Raw genomic sequence first — 12,283 nt, 5'->3', positions numbered from 1 at the left:
CTGTCAAGTCAATTGCACTGTGAAATTAATGTATTAATCAAATGTGGGAGGAGATGGGCATGGAAGGTGCCAGATGCAGCAATTGTGAAGTGCAGTTTTATTCAGGCATCCTGCAACCAAATAGCACTCTTCCTCCTTAACATTATGGCTGGTTTCACACCTAAAGCTAAACTATGGTTTATGTACGTATGAGTTGTTGAATTGTTGGTTGTCGTTATGTGTGAACCCAGAACTATGGGTTAACTGTTGTCTGTTAACCATGAGCAACTCATAAAGAGAAGCCATGGTTTCTTGTTAGTTAGTGAACTCTGGGTTGTTTAAACCATGAGTTGCCATTGTAAGGGAGACTGGAGTCAGCCAACTGGCTTTTCCACTGGATTTTGCACAGATCCCAGGAATAACGCACACAGCCCACAATAGTGAGGGTTAAGCAAACTTAAATTTATTGAGAAGAGGCAAGCAAACAGGATTAGCAAGTAAAACAACACATGCAGATATATATTGAACCACACACCCAGCAAAACTAAAAGACTATATACAGTATCATACTTCACCCAGCCATAGGTTCCGCCAGCTCAGGACAAAAGCCCATTTCAAAGAGGCCTTTTTTATAACCCCCCTTCTACTCCATACCTCCCCCCACCCTCCGGTCCTCCTTGGATGAGGTATTTCACACTTCTCCTCAGATGTTAATTTTCTCCAAGGCCAGCCGGCCTGGGCCCCCAAGCGGTTCCAGGCTGTACCCATCCGCCCACTTGCAGCTGGCGACTAGCTGGCGGCTTATCAGTTCTTTCCTAAAATCATAACAATAGGACACTTTAACAACTCTTCCCCTTTTTAAGAACAGCTATTCCATGTATGAATTAACCCCTTCCTTACAGCCATTACGAGTGAACCCAGAACTGGGGTTGTTCATCGATTGTTTTGCTAGGCTATAGAGGGCAAGACTGATTTAAAAACACACACCAGCCACTCTACATACCGGTACTACAGTGCCGTACAGGTATGTGGGAGACTGGAAGGGAGTGGACGAACAACACATGAATTGGGGGGAAAATAAATCCATGGTTTGCTCGATCGTCTGGCAGTCAAATCATGGATTAACTCTGGGTAAGGCAACAACCCATGGGTTAATTAAACTATGAGTTGTCGTTAGACGTGAACCAGGTATATGAATGTTGGCTATATTTCACCTTCATGAAAATCATTTTATATTCAACGCAGTTATTCAGCCTTCTGCTGAATATCTTCAGCATTCTGTATTTGTCTTTTTATAGCCACTATAAATCTCTTCTTAGGGCATAATAGACATAGTTCAAAATAGCCTTCTCCAACCTGGTGCCCTCCATGCTGCTTGGGGGATGCTAAGAGTTGTACAACATATCTGTAGTGTACCAGGTTGGGAAAGTCTGATCTAAGATATTTTACTTTCTGTGTCATTTCTATAGTGAGAATGTCTGAATATGCTACTTATCTAGAAATCTAGTAACCAAACTAAGATAAAATTTCTAACATAAATATAATTAAATTAACCTACAGCAATAATTCATTAACAAACATTGGGCATTCTTTACATCTGTCTCCATCTTCATTCTGAAAAGAGCCATGGAAGATTTGGTATTGGATTTTGTGGCTAAGCAAAAAGAGATCCATATTTGCCTCTCTTTTTGTGGCTGAAGGATAACATACTTTCCATCACAAACCACAGCAAAAGTAAAATGTGGACTACATACACCCGTGCAACTGACTGGGCCAATGTGTTTTCCACATTTTGTGTTTTTACTGCAGGACGTAATAGTGTACATGCAGCAACAATGTTTCATAAAGTACAGTTCTATCTTAAGAACAGATTTTCTGTTGTATGGAAAAGAAGAAGTGAGGAAACGCAGGAGGTTATGAGCTGAAGATGTTGTCTAGGCCTTGTGTAAAATTCAGTGAATGAAAATGATGGTGCTATAAAAGCCTCATCTGGAAGCATCCTTTGACTATTTAGTTCCCAACTGGTGTGGAGTGCACATCCTAAGTATTTTACTGGCATCTGCTATTCTTATACGACTTGTTAGAGACACTAACAAATGTTAAAGTAGATATTTTAATATAAGATGGTAGTGTCACTCCAGAATAGCGTCACTTGCTTGGTGTTCTACAGGCATCTTACAAAAACAATAGTTGGATTGAAGTTCTTGTATTTCATGTAGAGTTGCTTTCCATGTCTTTATGCATTACAAAATTAGAGTGTATGCTTTAATCTTCAGATTTCCAGAGGAAAGCTGGGGGGAAAGGAAAAAGGAAAAGGAAGCAGAACAAACAAGTTAGCACATACAGTTTGCGGAAGAGAGAGAGAAAAACATATATGGAAATAAATGAACCAAATGATGATGATTACTTGTGTAAGTGACCCATTTGTAATCAGCATTTTATATCTTCAGCTCTATGTTCTTTTAGAAAAATATTTATAAATAGTTCTTGTGTATTTATTTTCATTCTTTGGCATGTTTTTCAGACTTCAAATTGTTTATATAACTGTAAAGCTCACCGGGATAAGTAATCTAGTCTTTTATGTTTCTGTTTTAAAGACTGCAGAATCAAAAATACTATAACTAATATGCTTGTTATTAGGCTTGTAAAAACTGGCCAGGATTGGAAAAGGAAAGGCAGCTGTAAACTGCCAACCTGTGGCCTATTACACCCCCAATCTAATTTTTGTAAAATTACTCCATTTTGTTTTTTAAAAAAGGAAAGAAAGCAAAGTAGCATTTCACACACAAAGTTCCTAGCTTATAATAACTGACTTTGGAAGAGAATGCAATTCTGCAACTCCCTGTTTCTAATAATGGCTGTGGAAAAGGTGGGATACCGTCCCCTTGGAATCTATTGGTTCTTTGAAACTGATCAGTTATCCTTATGTGAGAACCAGGTCAAGGTGTTAGAATGTATTTGCTATAGACCATTGTTTATTTATTTTTATTTATTAAAACATTTGTATACCACCCTATTATCACTGGGATCTCAGGGCAGCATGCTGATAAAATCAGAACAATAAAAACATAAATAATTTACACAGTTAAAAATGTATTAAATAATTAACAAGTTAAAACTGGTAGAAAAAAATTAAAAGCAATAAAACAATTAAAACTATGTGCAACCATGGAGAATTTCGCTCTTGAAGGCTTGATAAAAAGCCATGTTTTAACTTGACACTGAACTGAAGCCAGTGTCACCACCACTTGGGCCTCCAAGGGGAGGGTATTCCACAAGTGGGGTGCCACAAAAGAGAAAGCCCTCTCCCATGTCCCACCATAATGTATATCTTGCGTTGCTGAGACACAAAGGAGGGCTCCTCCAACAGATCTCAAATCTTGGGTAGGCATATACAGGGAGAGGCACTCCCTCAAGTACCGAGGTCCCAAGCTATTTAGGGCTTTAAATGTCATTGGTAACACTTAAATTTCAACTGGAAGTGTATAGGCAGCCACTGCAATTTTTTTAAGACAGATGTTATATGGTATTTATAGGATGTTCCGGTGAGCAGTCTAGCTGCTTCATTTTGCATCAACTGCAACTTCCGAGTCATTTTCAAAGGCAGTGCATTGCAGTAGTCTAATCGGGAAGTTACCAACACATGGACTACTGTGGCTAGGTTGTCCCTGTCCAGGAAAGGCTGTAGCTGGCAGATCAGTCGAAGCTGATGGCAAGTACTCTGGGCCATCAAGTCCACAATGTTTCACAATGGACAGCGTTCTTTGATTGTATCCAGGGATGGAGAAAGATGTGCTGCCTTCTGTATAGAATAGCAGCAGTTACCATGTGCAGCTGCAGGTGTTGTTGGAAGGGTAGGAACAATTGCCACCTACTAAGCCAATATTCTGCTCTATACGTGCTGTGTGGGCTTCTTCAGCAAATAGTAGTTCATAATAAATGGGCATAAAAATGGTTAGGGGAGAATTGCTTTTTTCAGCATGTCATGGGGTTTAGAGTTGCAGTTTTGTGCAGGGGAGTCTTAGTGATACCCCCTTTACTTCAACCAGTTTTTATTGATATTATCCACCAATATAGATGTGGTTGACAGAATGATCTAAACATATTCTAGCCCTTTGTCTGTTTTTAAAACTTGTACAGATAATATATTTTTGTAGGTGCAGCATTTCAAACAATAAAATAGTGTGTAAGGTGAGCCACATTGAGTCATATTTTTTATCCCTAGTTCATTGCTCTATTTCTGGCACTTGTCATCTCATGCTTTGGAAGCTGATCAAATTTCATAGAAAAAATCAATTATTCCACAAGTTTAATTTCATTGTAATCATTATTGACAATTTACATTCATTCTGCAAATTTTACAACTTGAAATATTGGTATATATTGCCATCTATAACTATGGAGATCTGAGAAAGAAACTCAGAAATGGAAAGAAAGCTTTTTGTTGCATCATTTATGACTCAATACTCAATTCTCTTTTTTCACTTCCTAGTTTGTGAATATTGCCAGATATTCTTTATTGATGAATGTTCAGTTCATGGTCCTCCCGTTTTCATCAAAGATGCTGCAGCAGAAACAGGACTGGAAAATAGAGCCGCTCTCACTTTGCCTCCAGGTTTGAGAATTGGCCCTTCGTGTATCCCCAGAGCTGGTCTTGGAGTCTGGAATGAAGGAGAAATTCTGCCTCCAGGAATTCATTTTGGGCCCTATGAAGGGAAAATGTCAGAGGAAGAGGAAGCAGCCAACAGTGGTTACTCTTGGCTGGTATGATTTACACACAGCACTTTTACGTTTTCGTTTTGTATGAAGTTCCACTTCACTGAACAAATAAACCTCATTTATCTGTGCCAAAGATTCATGTGACTTTGCTCAGTATTCCTTATGATGATACTGCAGCGATGGAACTCCCTCTGTAGAGATAAGCTGAGTTAGCTTCTATCACTTTTTAGCTTTATGAGGGTGATGAAGTTTCTGTTCTGACAGGCATTTGTTAATTAATAATTTACTGTTGCTATTATCAGTACTGGCTTTATGGAAGAGTCCAGATTTCAAAATAGTTAATGCTTCTTAATAAAATCTTTTGTGTTATAAACTTTGTAGCTGAACAAGGATTGTCAACCATGCCACCCTGTTCCATGTATATTTACTCAGAAGACAGCCCCACTGTGTTTTATGAGGCTTAACCTCAAGTTCTTACCAACATTTTATGAGGCTCAAAGTAGATTAAATAAACTTCAACATTATTTTCCCTGACCATTTTTAGTAGATTTTCACCATTTGCTAGGAACTAATGCTAGGCCTGGCGCTAAGCTAATAATGAATTAGATTGCAGGTAGAACTGATATATTGTACATATTGTTGTGTTCTTACCATACTGATGAATGTGGTTCATGCTTACTTTAATTACAGATTACTAGAGGGCGAAACTGCTATGTTTACATTGATGGAAAGAATGAAACTAATTCCAATTGGATGAGGTAAAAAATCCTTGAAGCTGAATGAGATACGCTTTTTAAATAAGTGTCTTCATACAGCTGGAAATGCCAATAGTACAAAGTGATTTACATCAATTTGCAAACCAACTAAAGCAATGCTAGTGTAGCCAGTAACTATATTTACTTTTGTCCCATTGATTTCAATGAGATTTCAAGGTAAGTAAGCTTAGGACAGCAGGTAATAATATTATACAAATTTGAATCACAATAGAAAATAATAAGCAATATATAAGTCTTCCTCAAGAAGGCTGTTAAAGTAAACACACACACCTCACAGACACCCCCTCTTTAAAGGAGACTTTGTTTTGTAGGGTCTTGCTATTTACTGTGTGGTCTGTGCAGCACCATGTACATCGATGGTGCTATATAAATAAATAAATTAATAATAATAATAATAATAATAATAATAATAATAATAGGGCATGATGATAGAAAACCATAGGTGTAACAGTCTCCAACAATGTTCAGGAAATATATTCATTGACCTTATACAGAAGCAACCCATACTGGTATTCTAGTACAGTGGTTAAGTTGCCATATTTATTATTTATTTATTTGTTACATATATATACCGCCCCATAGCCGAAGCTCTCTGGGCTGTTTACAAAACTTAAAACAGTAAACATTTAAAAAGTATACAAAATTTAAAAACATAAAAACAACATTATAAAAACAACAATATCCATTTAAAAACAACAATTCTGGGTTCCATTAAAAAACAAACTTAGCGTTGTTAAATGCTGTTAAATGCCTGGGAGAAGAGAAAAGTCTTGAACTGACGCCTAAAAGATAACAGTGTTGGTGCCAGGCGAGCCTCATCGGGGATCGGGGGGCCACCACCAAAAAGGCCCTCTCCCTTGTTGCCATCCTCCGAGCTTCCCTCGGAGTAGGCCCTCGGAGGACCTTAGATGTTGAGCGCAGTGTACAGGTAGGTTCATGTAGGGAGAAGCGTTCCATCAGGTATTGTGGTCCCAAGCCATGTAGGGCTTTATAGGTTAAAACCAGTACCTTGAATTGGGCTCGGAAACGTATAGGCAGCCAATGCAAGCAGGCCAAAATTGGTGTTACATGTTCAACTCTCCTTGTTCCAATTATCAATCTGGCCACCGCATTCTGCACAAGCTGCAGCTTCCGAACCGTCTTCAAAGGCTGCCCCATGTAGAGGGCATTGAAGTAATCTAATTTGGAGGTTACCAGAGTATGGACAACTGAAGCTAGGTTATCTCTGTCCAGATAGGGGCATAGCTGGGCCACCAACCGGAATTGGTAGAAAGCACTCCGTGCCACTGAGGCCACCTGAGCCTGAAGTGACAGATGGTTCTAGGAGAACCCCCAAGCTACAAACCTGCTCCTTCAGGGGGAGTGCAACCCCATCCAGAACCGGTTGAACACCCCCCATCCGGTCAGAAGAATCACCCACCAGCAGCATCTCAGTCTTGTCTGGATTGAGTTTCAGTTTATTTCATATAATATACTATAATAATGGAGTATATTGTGTCTATGCTCTGGTAATGTCCAAGTTAGATTACTGCAGTGCGCTATAAGTGGGGCTGCCTTTGAAGATGGTTGAGAAGGTGCAGCTTGTACATAATGTGGTGGCCAGAATGATTACTACAAGGTATGACCGTATAAGATCGATTCTGCTGCTTGTGCTCTAGCTGCCTCTATCCTTCCGAGCTCGATTAAAGGTGCTGATCTTAACCTAAAAAGCCCTACATCACTTGGGACCACAATACTTGATGGAGTGCCTCTCCCAACATGAACCTACCCATAGTCTATGCTCAGAATCTAAGGTTCTCCTCCAGGTGTTTCCTCCAAGGGAGTCTCAAGGCAGCAATGAGGGAGAGGGCCTTCTCAGTCTTATGGTATGGTTGACTGTTCAAAGTTGTTTTTAAATATATGTTGCCTTTGTATATAGTGTTTGTATGTTGGTTTTTAAATTTTGTATACTGTATTTTGCCTCCTAAAGCTGCTTTTAAAAAAGGAGAGAAGGGGCAACTGTTACGATGTAATGTGCAGTTTCCCAAATCCCAAAATATAATGGCAAAGGGGATAATAAAGGAATCATTTATAAAATTTATTGTGGGCTGAAAGCTCTAGTGTATGACATGCCCAATGTTCAACAGATTTCAAATATTACAGCAGCATGTTTCAGAATATGAATAATAATAAAAAGTAATACAATCATCATATTTCATAGTGCTTTTCTGATTTCTAGTTTCGGTGTTTGAGTACGCTGAGTTATCCTCTTTACAATGAACTTCCAGGTATGTTAACTGTGCGAGGAATGAGGAAGAACAAAATCTTGTTGCCTTCCAATATCATGGGAAAATCTACTACAGAGCATGTAAAATAATCCTCCTTCATTCCGAGCTTCTGGTTTGGTATGGAGAAGAATATGGGAAGGAGCTTGGCATCAAGTGGGGATCTAGATGGAAATCACTAAAAGGTACAACATTAGATTATGCATTATTTAGAATTTATTTAGAATTTCCCTAATCCTGAAAGTTTCACTGGTGTGTATGTGTGCGTCTGCGAGAGTGAGCGAGAGAGAGAGAGAATATATTTTGATACACTGCTCCTGGAGAGTGTGGTACAGAGATTTAGAAGTGCTTGTTGAAAAAAAAGGAGAGACAAATTAGCACATGAAGCAGGGAAAGGGATAACTAGGCCTTACTCTTTTTTGTAAGGGCCATGAGAGCCTGTGTGTGGAACAGTAGAATGCAGCTTTTTAAAAAGTAAGTGAAATGTAAATGTTCCAAAGTGATGCTAGCATAGGGGAAGGTGTATATGTAGCATCTGTGACACCAGAGTTGGTACAAGACTTTGGGTGCCTGAGTCAAGAAAGCCAAATGGAAGTGTCCCTGCCATTAATCAGTGTGGAATTCAACCGACCAGGATATTCTTCTGCACAAGTTTCCTTGGAATGAATGGAAGCTTCATAATAATGCTCCCATTAATTTTAAGTGGGATTGGATTGTGAAGAAGAATATTTTGGTGTATTGTCCCCCATCAGTTAGGTTTGTCTGTCTTCCATTCTGCTTTCCTTAATGGTCAAAATCCACCACTCGTCATGATTGCCTCAACTTGGCCCCCTAAGCATGATATGCATGCCCACAGCACTTCAAATGATGATAATTGCTCTAGCATGAGAAATAATTAACAAATGTTCTTGTCTCTTTGGGGAGTATCATTTCTCATGTGCGTTTAAAACTTTATTGTGGAAGAAAAAAATTGGAAAATTTCCTACAGTGGAGTTGCTTCTCCCACTCACTCCAGATGGCAGGACCAAATTGCATAAACTTGAAGTCACCTTCCATGTATGGAAGAGCACATCCCAGGTTTGGTCTTGCCTAGCTCCAGAAAGCAGAGCTCCACCTGCACACTACTTGTATACATGAAATGGCCTTCTTTTTCTCTTCTCCCATACTATAGATTGTCTGATTTTGTCTGTTTGTTCATTTCCACCCAGCCACTATGGGAAGAAAGCCTGCATTTCTCTGTGCTATTGGGATTTGGCTTACGCTATCCCTGAGAGACTTACTCAGCAGTAATGCTCCCTTGAGCAATATTTGTTGAAAGGCAACTTGGTCTTCCATTTCCTTGCTTGTCCACCATTATAAGCTTTCCTTCTGCTGAAGCATCCTTTGGCATAGGGGTTCTGCAGCGGGTGACCTCCACTTAAATTGAATAGCAGCAAGAGGCCTACCCTAAGAAAGTACAACTCAGGTATGTCCCAGACTAAGATATCCTCCTCAGTGAGCAGAGGGCGAGATGACAGGAATGGGTTAATCTTCTCCATGAGAAGTCAGGGCTAAAAGATTGATACATTTCTGGATGAGAGAGGAGAAACACACACATGGTCTTTTGCTCTGCCTTATAGAGGATGTCTAGCTTTCTCCTCAGCTACTGCTGTGGAGATTTTAAAAAGAAATAAAGAGAGAAAGTGAACAGGATCTACTTTCTATCACTATTCCATCATCAATTAGACAACAAAGGGAAGGACCCACTTGTTGAAATTGTCCCTCTGTCCTTTGGGGCCTCCCTGGGCAGAGGTGAGGCAGCACTGGGCAGCTGCTCCTTTGAGGCTCCCCAAGTGCCAGGCACATCAGTGGAAATTGGCGTTCTTTCCCTGGGCCACAGCTCCTTAGGAGGATCCCGGCTAATTGAGACTCCATCACTCACCACCGCTGCCTGTTCAGAACAAAAAAGACATCGTGACTCACCACTGGATTCAACTAAGTGAAGGGGAGCCCACGTGCAGTAAACCTCTCTGTCTCAATGAGGTAAATTTGACTGGCCATTTTGCAAGCAAGCCTACCAGATCAGAGCACTCTTTCTCCTCCTGTACTGTCCTCCCCAGGGGGGGGGATCATCAGTAGCCAAGCCCATTCCAGGAGGCCTAGTAATGCCCTAGGGGAACTGCTGGAGTTGCTAGATCAGTGGTGGGTATCCCATGTGGAGGGCACCCAGAGGCAGCAACATAAAAGCCACCATGGCAGCAGAAGAAAGAGGTCCCTCTCCTTTGCATCCCATAAGTCATCATGTTCACCCTCCTCTTCCTCATTGATTTCAGACCCTGCTCAAAGCATAGGGGCAAACACAAATCCAAGAAGGGGGAGAAGCTGAACAGCCAGTCATCGCCAGAGCATAGCCTGAAGGCATATGAGGCAGCCACTTTGCTGAAGCTAAGCAGGTCTGGGTCTGGACAATGCTTGGAAGAGAGCCCACAGAGCCAGCACACCCTTCCCTATGTACAGCTAATGGTCATGGGGGACAGTGTGCAAGAATCTGTTTCAGATGGCCTCAATCCTGCGTTAGCATTCCCAGGAACGACTGGACATAGAGGAGGAATTTACATGGGGAGATTATCCTACCTCCACTCCCCACTGTGAAGATTGCTTAAACAAGACATTTCCCCCATTATTCTGGTCAATAAAGTAGTAAAGGTTTTAAATCTGGAGCATCTGCTTACTCAAGCAAAAGCAAGCACTGCTGAAGATCAGCCACAAGAATGTGCTGAGGTTTTTCGAGGGGACACTCCCTCAGGGCCTACAATCCTTTTCCCAAGGTTTTATTCCCCCAAAACAAGTGCCTTGTATATATACAGATCTTCAGGTGTCTTTTCCATATTCTTCACAGTCCCCAAACTGAACAGGGCCTGAAGAGCTGTTCTGGACCTCAAGTTCCTCAACCGGTTCATAAGGAAGAGGAAGTTCAGGATGAAGATCTTGAGGTCAATAACAAAGCCGATTCTTCTAGAGGATCTGCTGGCCTCAGTAGGTCTCATAGAAGTTTATTTCCACATCCAATCAGGGAATCATGCCGGTGCTTTCTACACTTTACATATGACCAGGATCAATTTCAGTTCAAGGCACTCTTTTGGGTCTGTCCTTGGCTTCCCAAGTTTTCACCAATGTCTTAGTGGCCCTGGTAAGTCACCTCTGCACCCAGGGGGTCCACATATATGCTTATTTGAATGATTTATTCATCAGATCACTGACACAGGCAGGTGCCATCTCACATATAAATTATTGCTGTATATCTCAAGGAGCATGGCAGCTTCATTATCAACAGGACCAAAAGTTCCTTGACCCCCTCAGAAGATACAGCACTTGGGAATGATAATAGATACATCAGTGACAAGAGCATTCCTTTCAGAAGAAAGGATGGTCAAGATCCAGTACAGCATCTGGGACATCCTGAGCCAGAAGAGGCCACCACTGATGGATCTAGCATGGTTTCAGGATTGTATGATAGCCTCAATTAACTCTGTGCCTTGGGCCAGGTTCTACTCCTGTCCCCTCCAGTGGGCTCTGCTTCATGACCAGGCCCAGATTGCCTGAAGAGAACACATCACAGTGTTCCTATCACCTTGGATGGTCCAGACCTCCTCTTGGTGGCTTGACCCTAGGAGTGCCCCTAAGGGAACTGACTCAGGTTCAAGTCACAACAAGGCCAGCCTGGAGGACTCGGGAGCCTACCTCAGGGAACCTGGCTGATGTTAAGAAACAGCAGCCAATCATTCCACTAACTGATAGCATTAACCATTTATTACTTTATTTATTTAAAGTAGGGGGACCATATGAAAAGGAGGACAGGGCTCCTGTATCTTTAACTGTAATGTAGAAAAGGGAATTTCAGCAGGTGTCAATTGAAGAGGGTGAAATTCTCTCTTCATCAACACAGTTAAAGCTGCAGAAACCCTGCCCTCTTTTGTAACTGGCCACTCTACTATAGCTAGTGTAGCTTTAACTGTTGTGATGAAGAGGGAATTTCATCCACTTCAATTGACACCTGCTGCAATTCCCTTTTCTACATTACTGTTAAAGATACAGGAGCCCTGTCCTCCTTTTCATAGGGTCACCCTATTTAAAGTATTTTATCTTGCTCCTCAGCCAAAAGGGGGCTCCTGGAGCAGCTTACAAACAATCAATAAAAACAAGGCAGACCGTGCCCGCAGGACTACAATCTGAAAAGACAAGGGGGAAAGGGATGGGGAGAGAGGTGGAAAAAGCAATTAGTTTTTCAGCAGGACTGGTGGATTGGCCCTGCTTTCTATCTGTTGTAGCCTGCTGGAATGGCTGTTGGTGGTGACACTTATACCCTTCCTTGGAGCAAGGTAAGTTAAAGATTTTTGGAACTCTTTTACTTAAGATTTAGCATGTCTTTCTAGCTCTCTTAGTCAAGGTGCAACACTATCATTATTCTATAGAAAGTGTCTCAAAAAAACCAAAGCAGTTCACAAATTCAAGAAAATAAGGAAAAACTTATGAAGAATGCAGCAAAAGGTAATAGGAGATCCATGC

General features: G+C 41.1%; 1 protein-coding gene across 1 annotated transcript in view; it reads left to right on the top strand.

Moving 5' to 3' along the window:
* LOC134407799 (histone-lysine N-methyltransferase PRDM9-like) overlaps window positions 1-12,283 on the top strand; it is a 31,490-nt gene that overhangs the window by 17,883 nt on the left and 1,324 nt on the right. Inside the window, exons 2-6 of the mRNA XM_063139745.1 lie at window positions 2,256-2,390; window positions 4,472-4,743; window positions 5,389-5,456; window positions 7,742-7,923; window positions 10,882-10,907. Coding sequence (XP_062995815.1) covers window positions 2,256-2,390; window positions 4,472-4,743; window positions 5,389-5,456; window positions 7,742-7,923; window positions 10,882-10,907 — 683 coding nt within the window. The remainder of the gene's footprint in view (window positions 1-2,255; window positions 2,391-4,471; window positions 4,744-5,388; window positions 5,457-7,741; window positions 7,924-10,881; window positions 10,908-12,283) is intronic.

Source organism: Elgaria multicarinata, chromosome 13, assembly GCF_023053635.1.
Source record: "Elgaria multicarinata webbii isolate HBS135686 ecotype San Diego chromosome 13, rElgMul1.1.pri, whole genome shotgun sequence".
Classification (NCBI taxonomy): Eukaryota; Metazoa; Chordata; class Lepidosauria; order Squamata; family Anguidae; genus Elgaria; species Elgaria multicarinata.
This window is presented reverse-complemented; position numbering and strand designations above follow the sequence as displayed.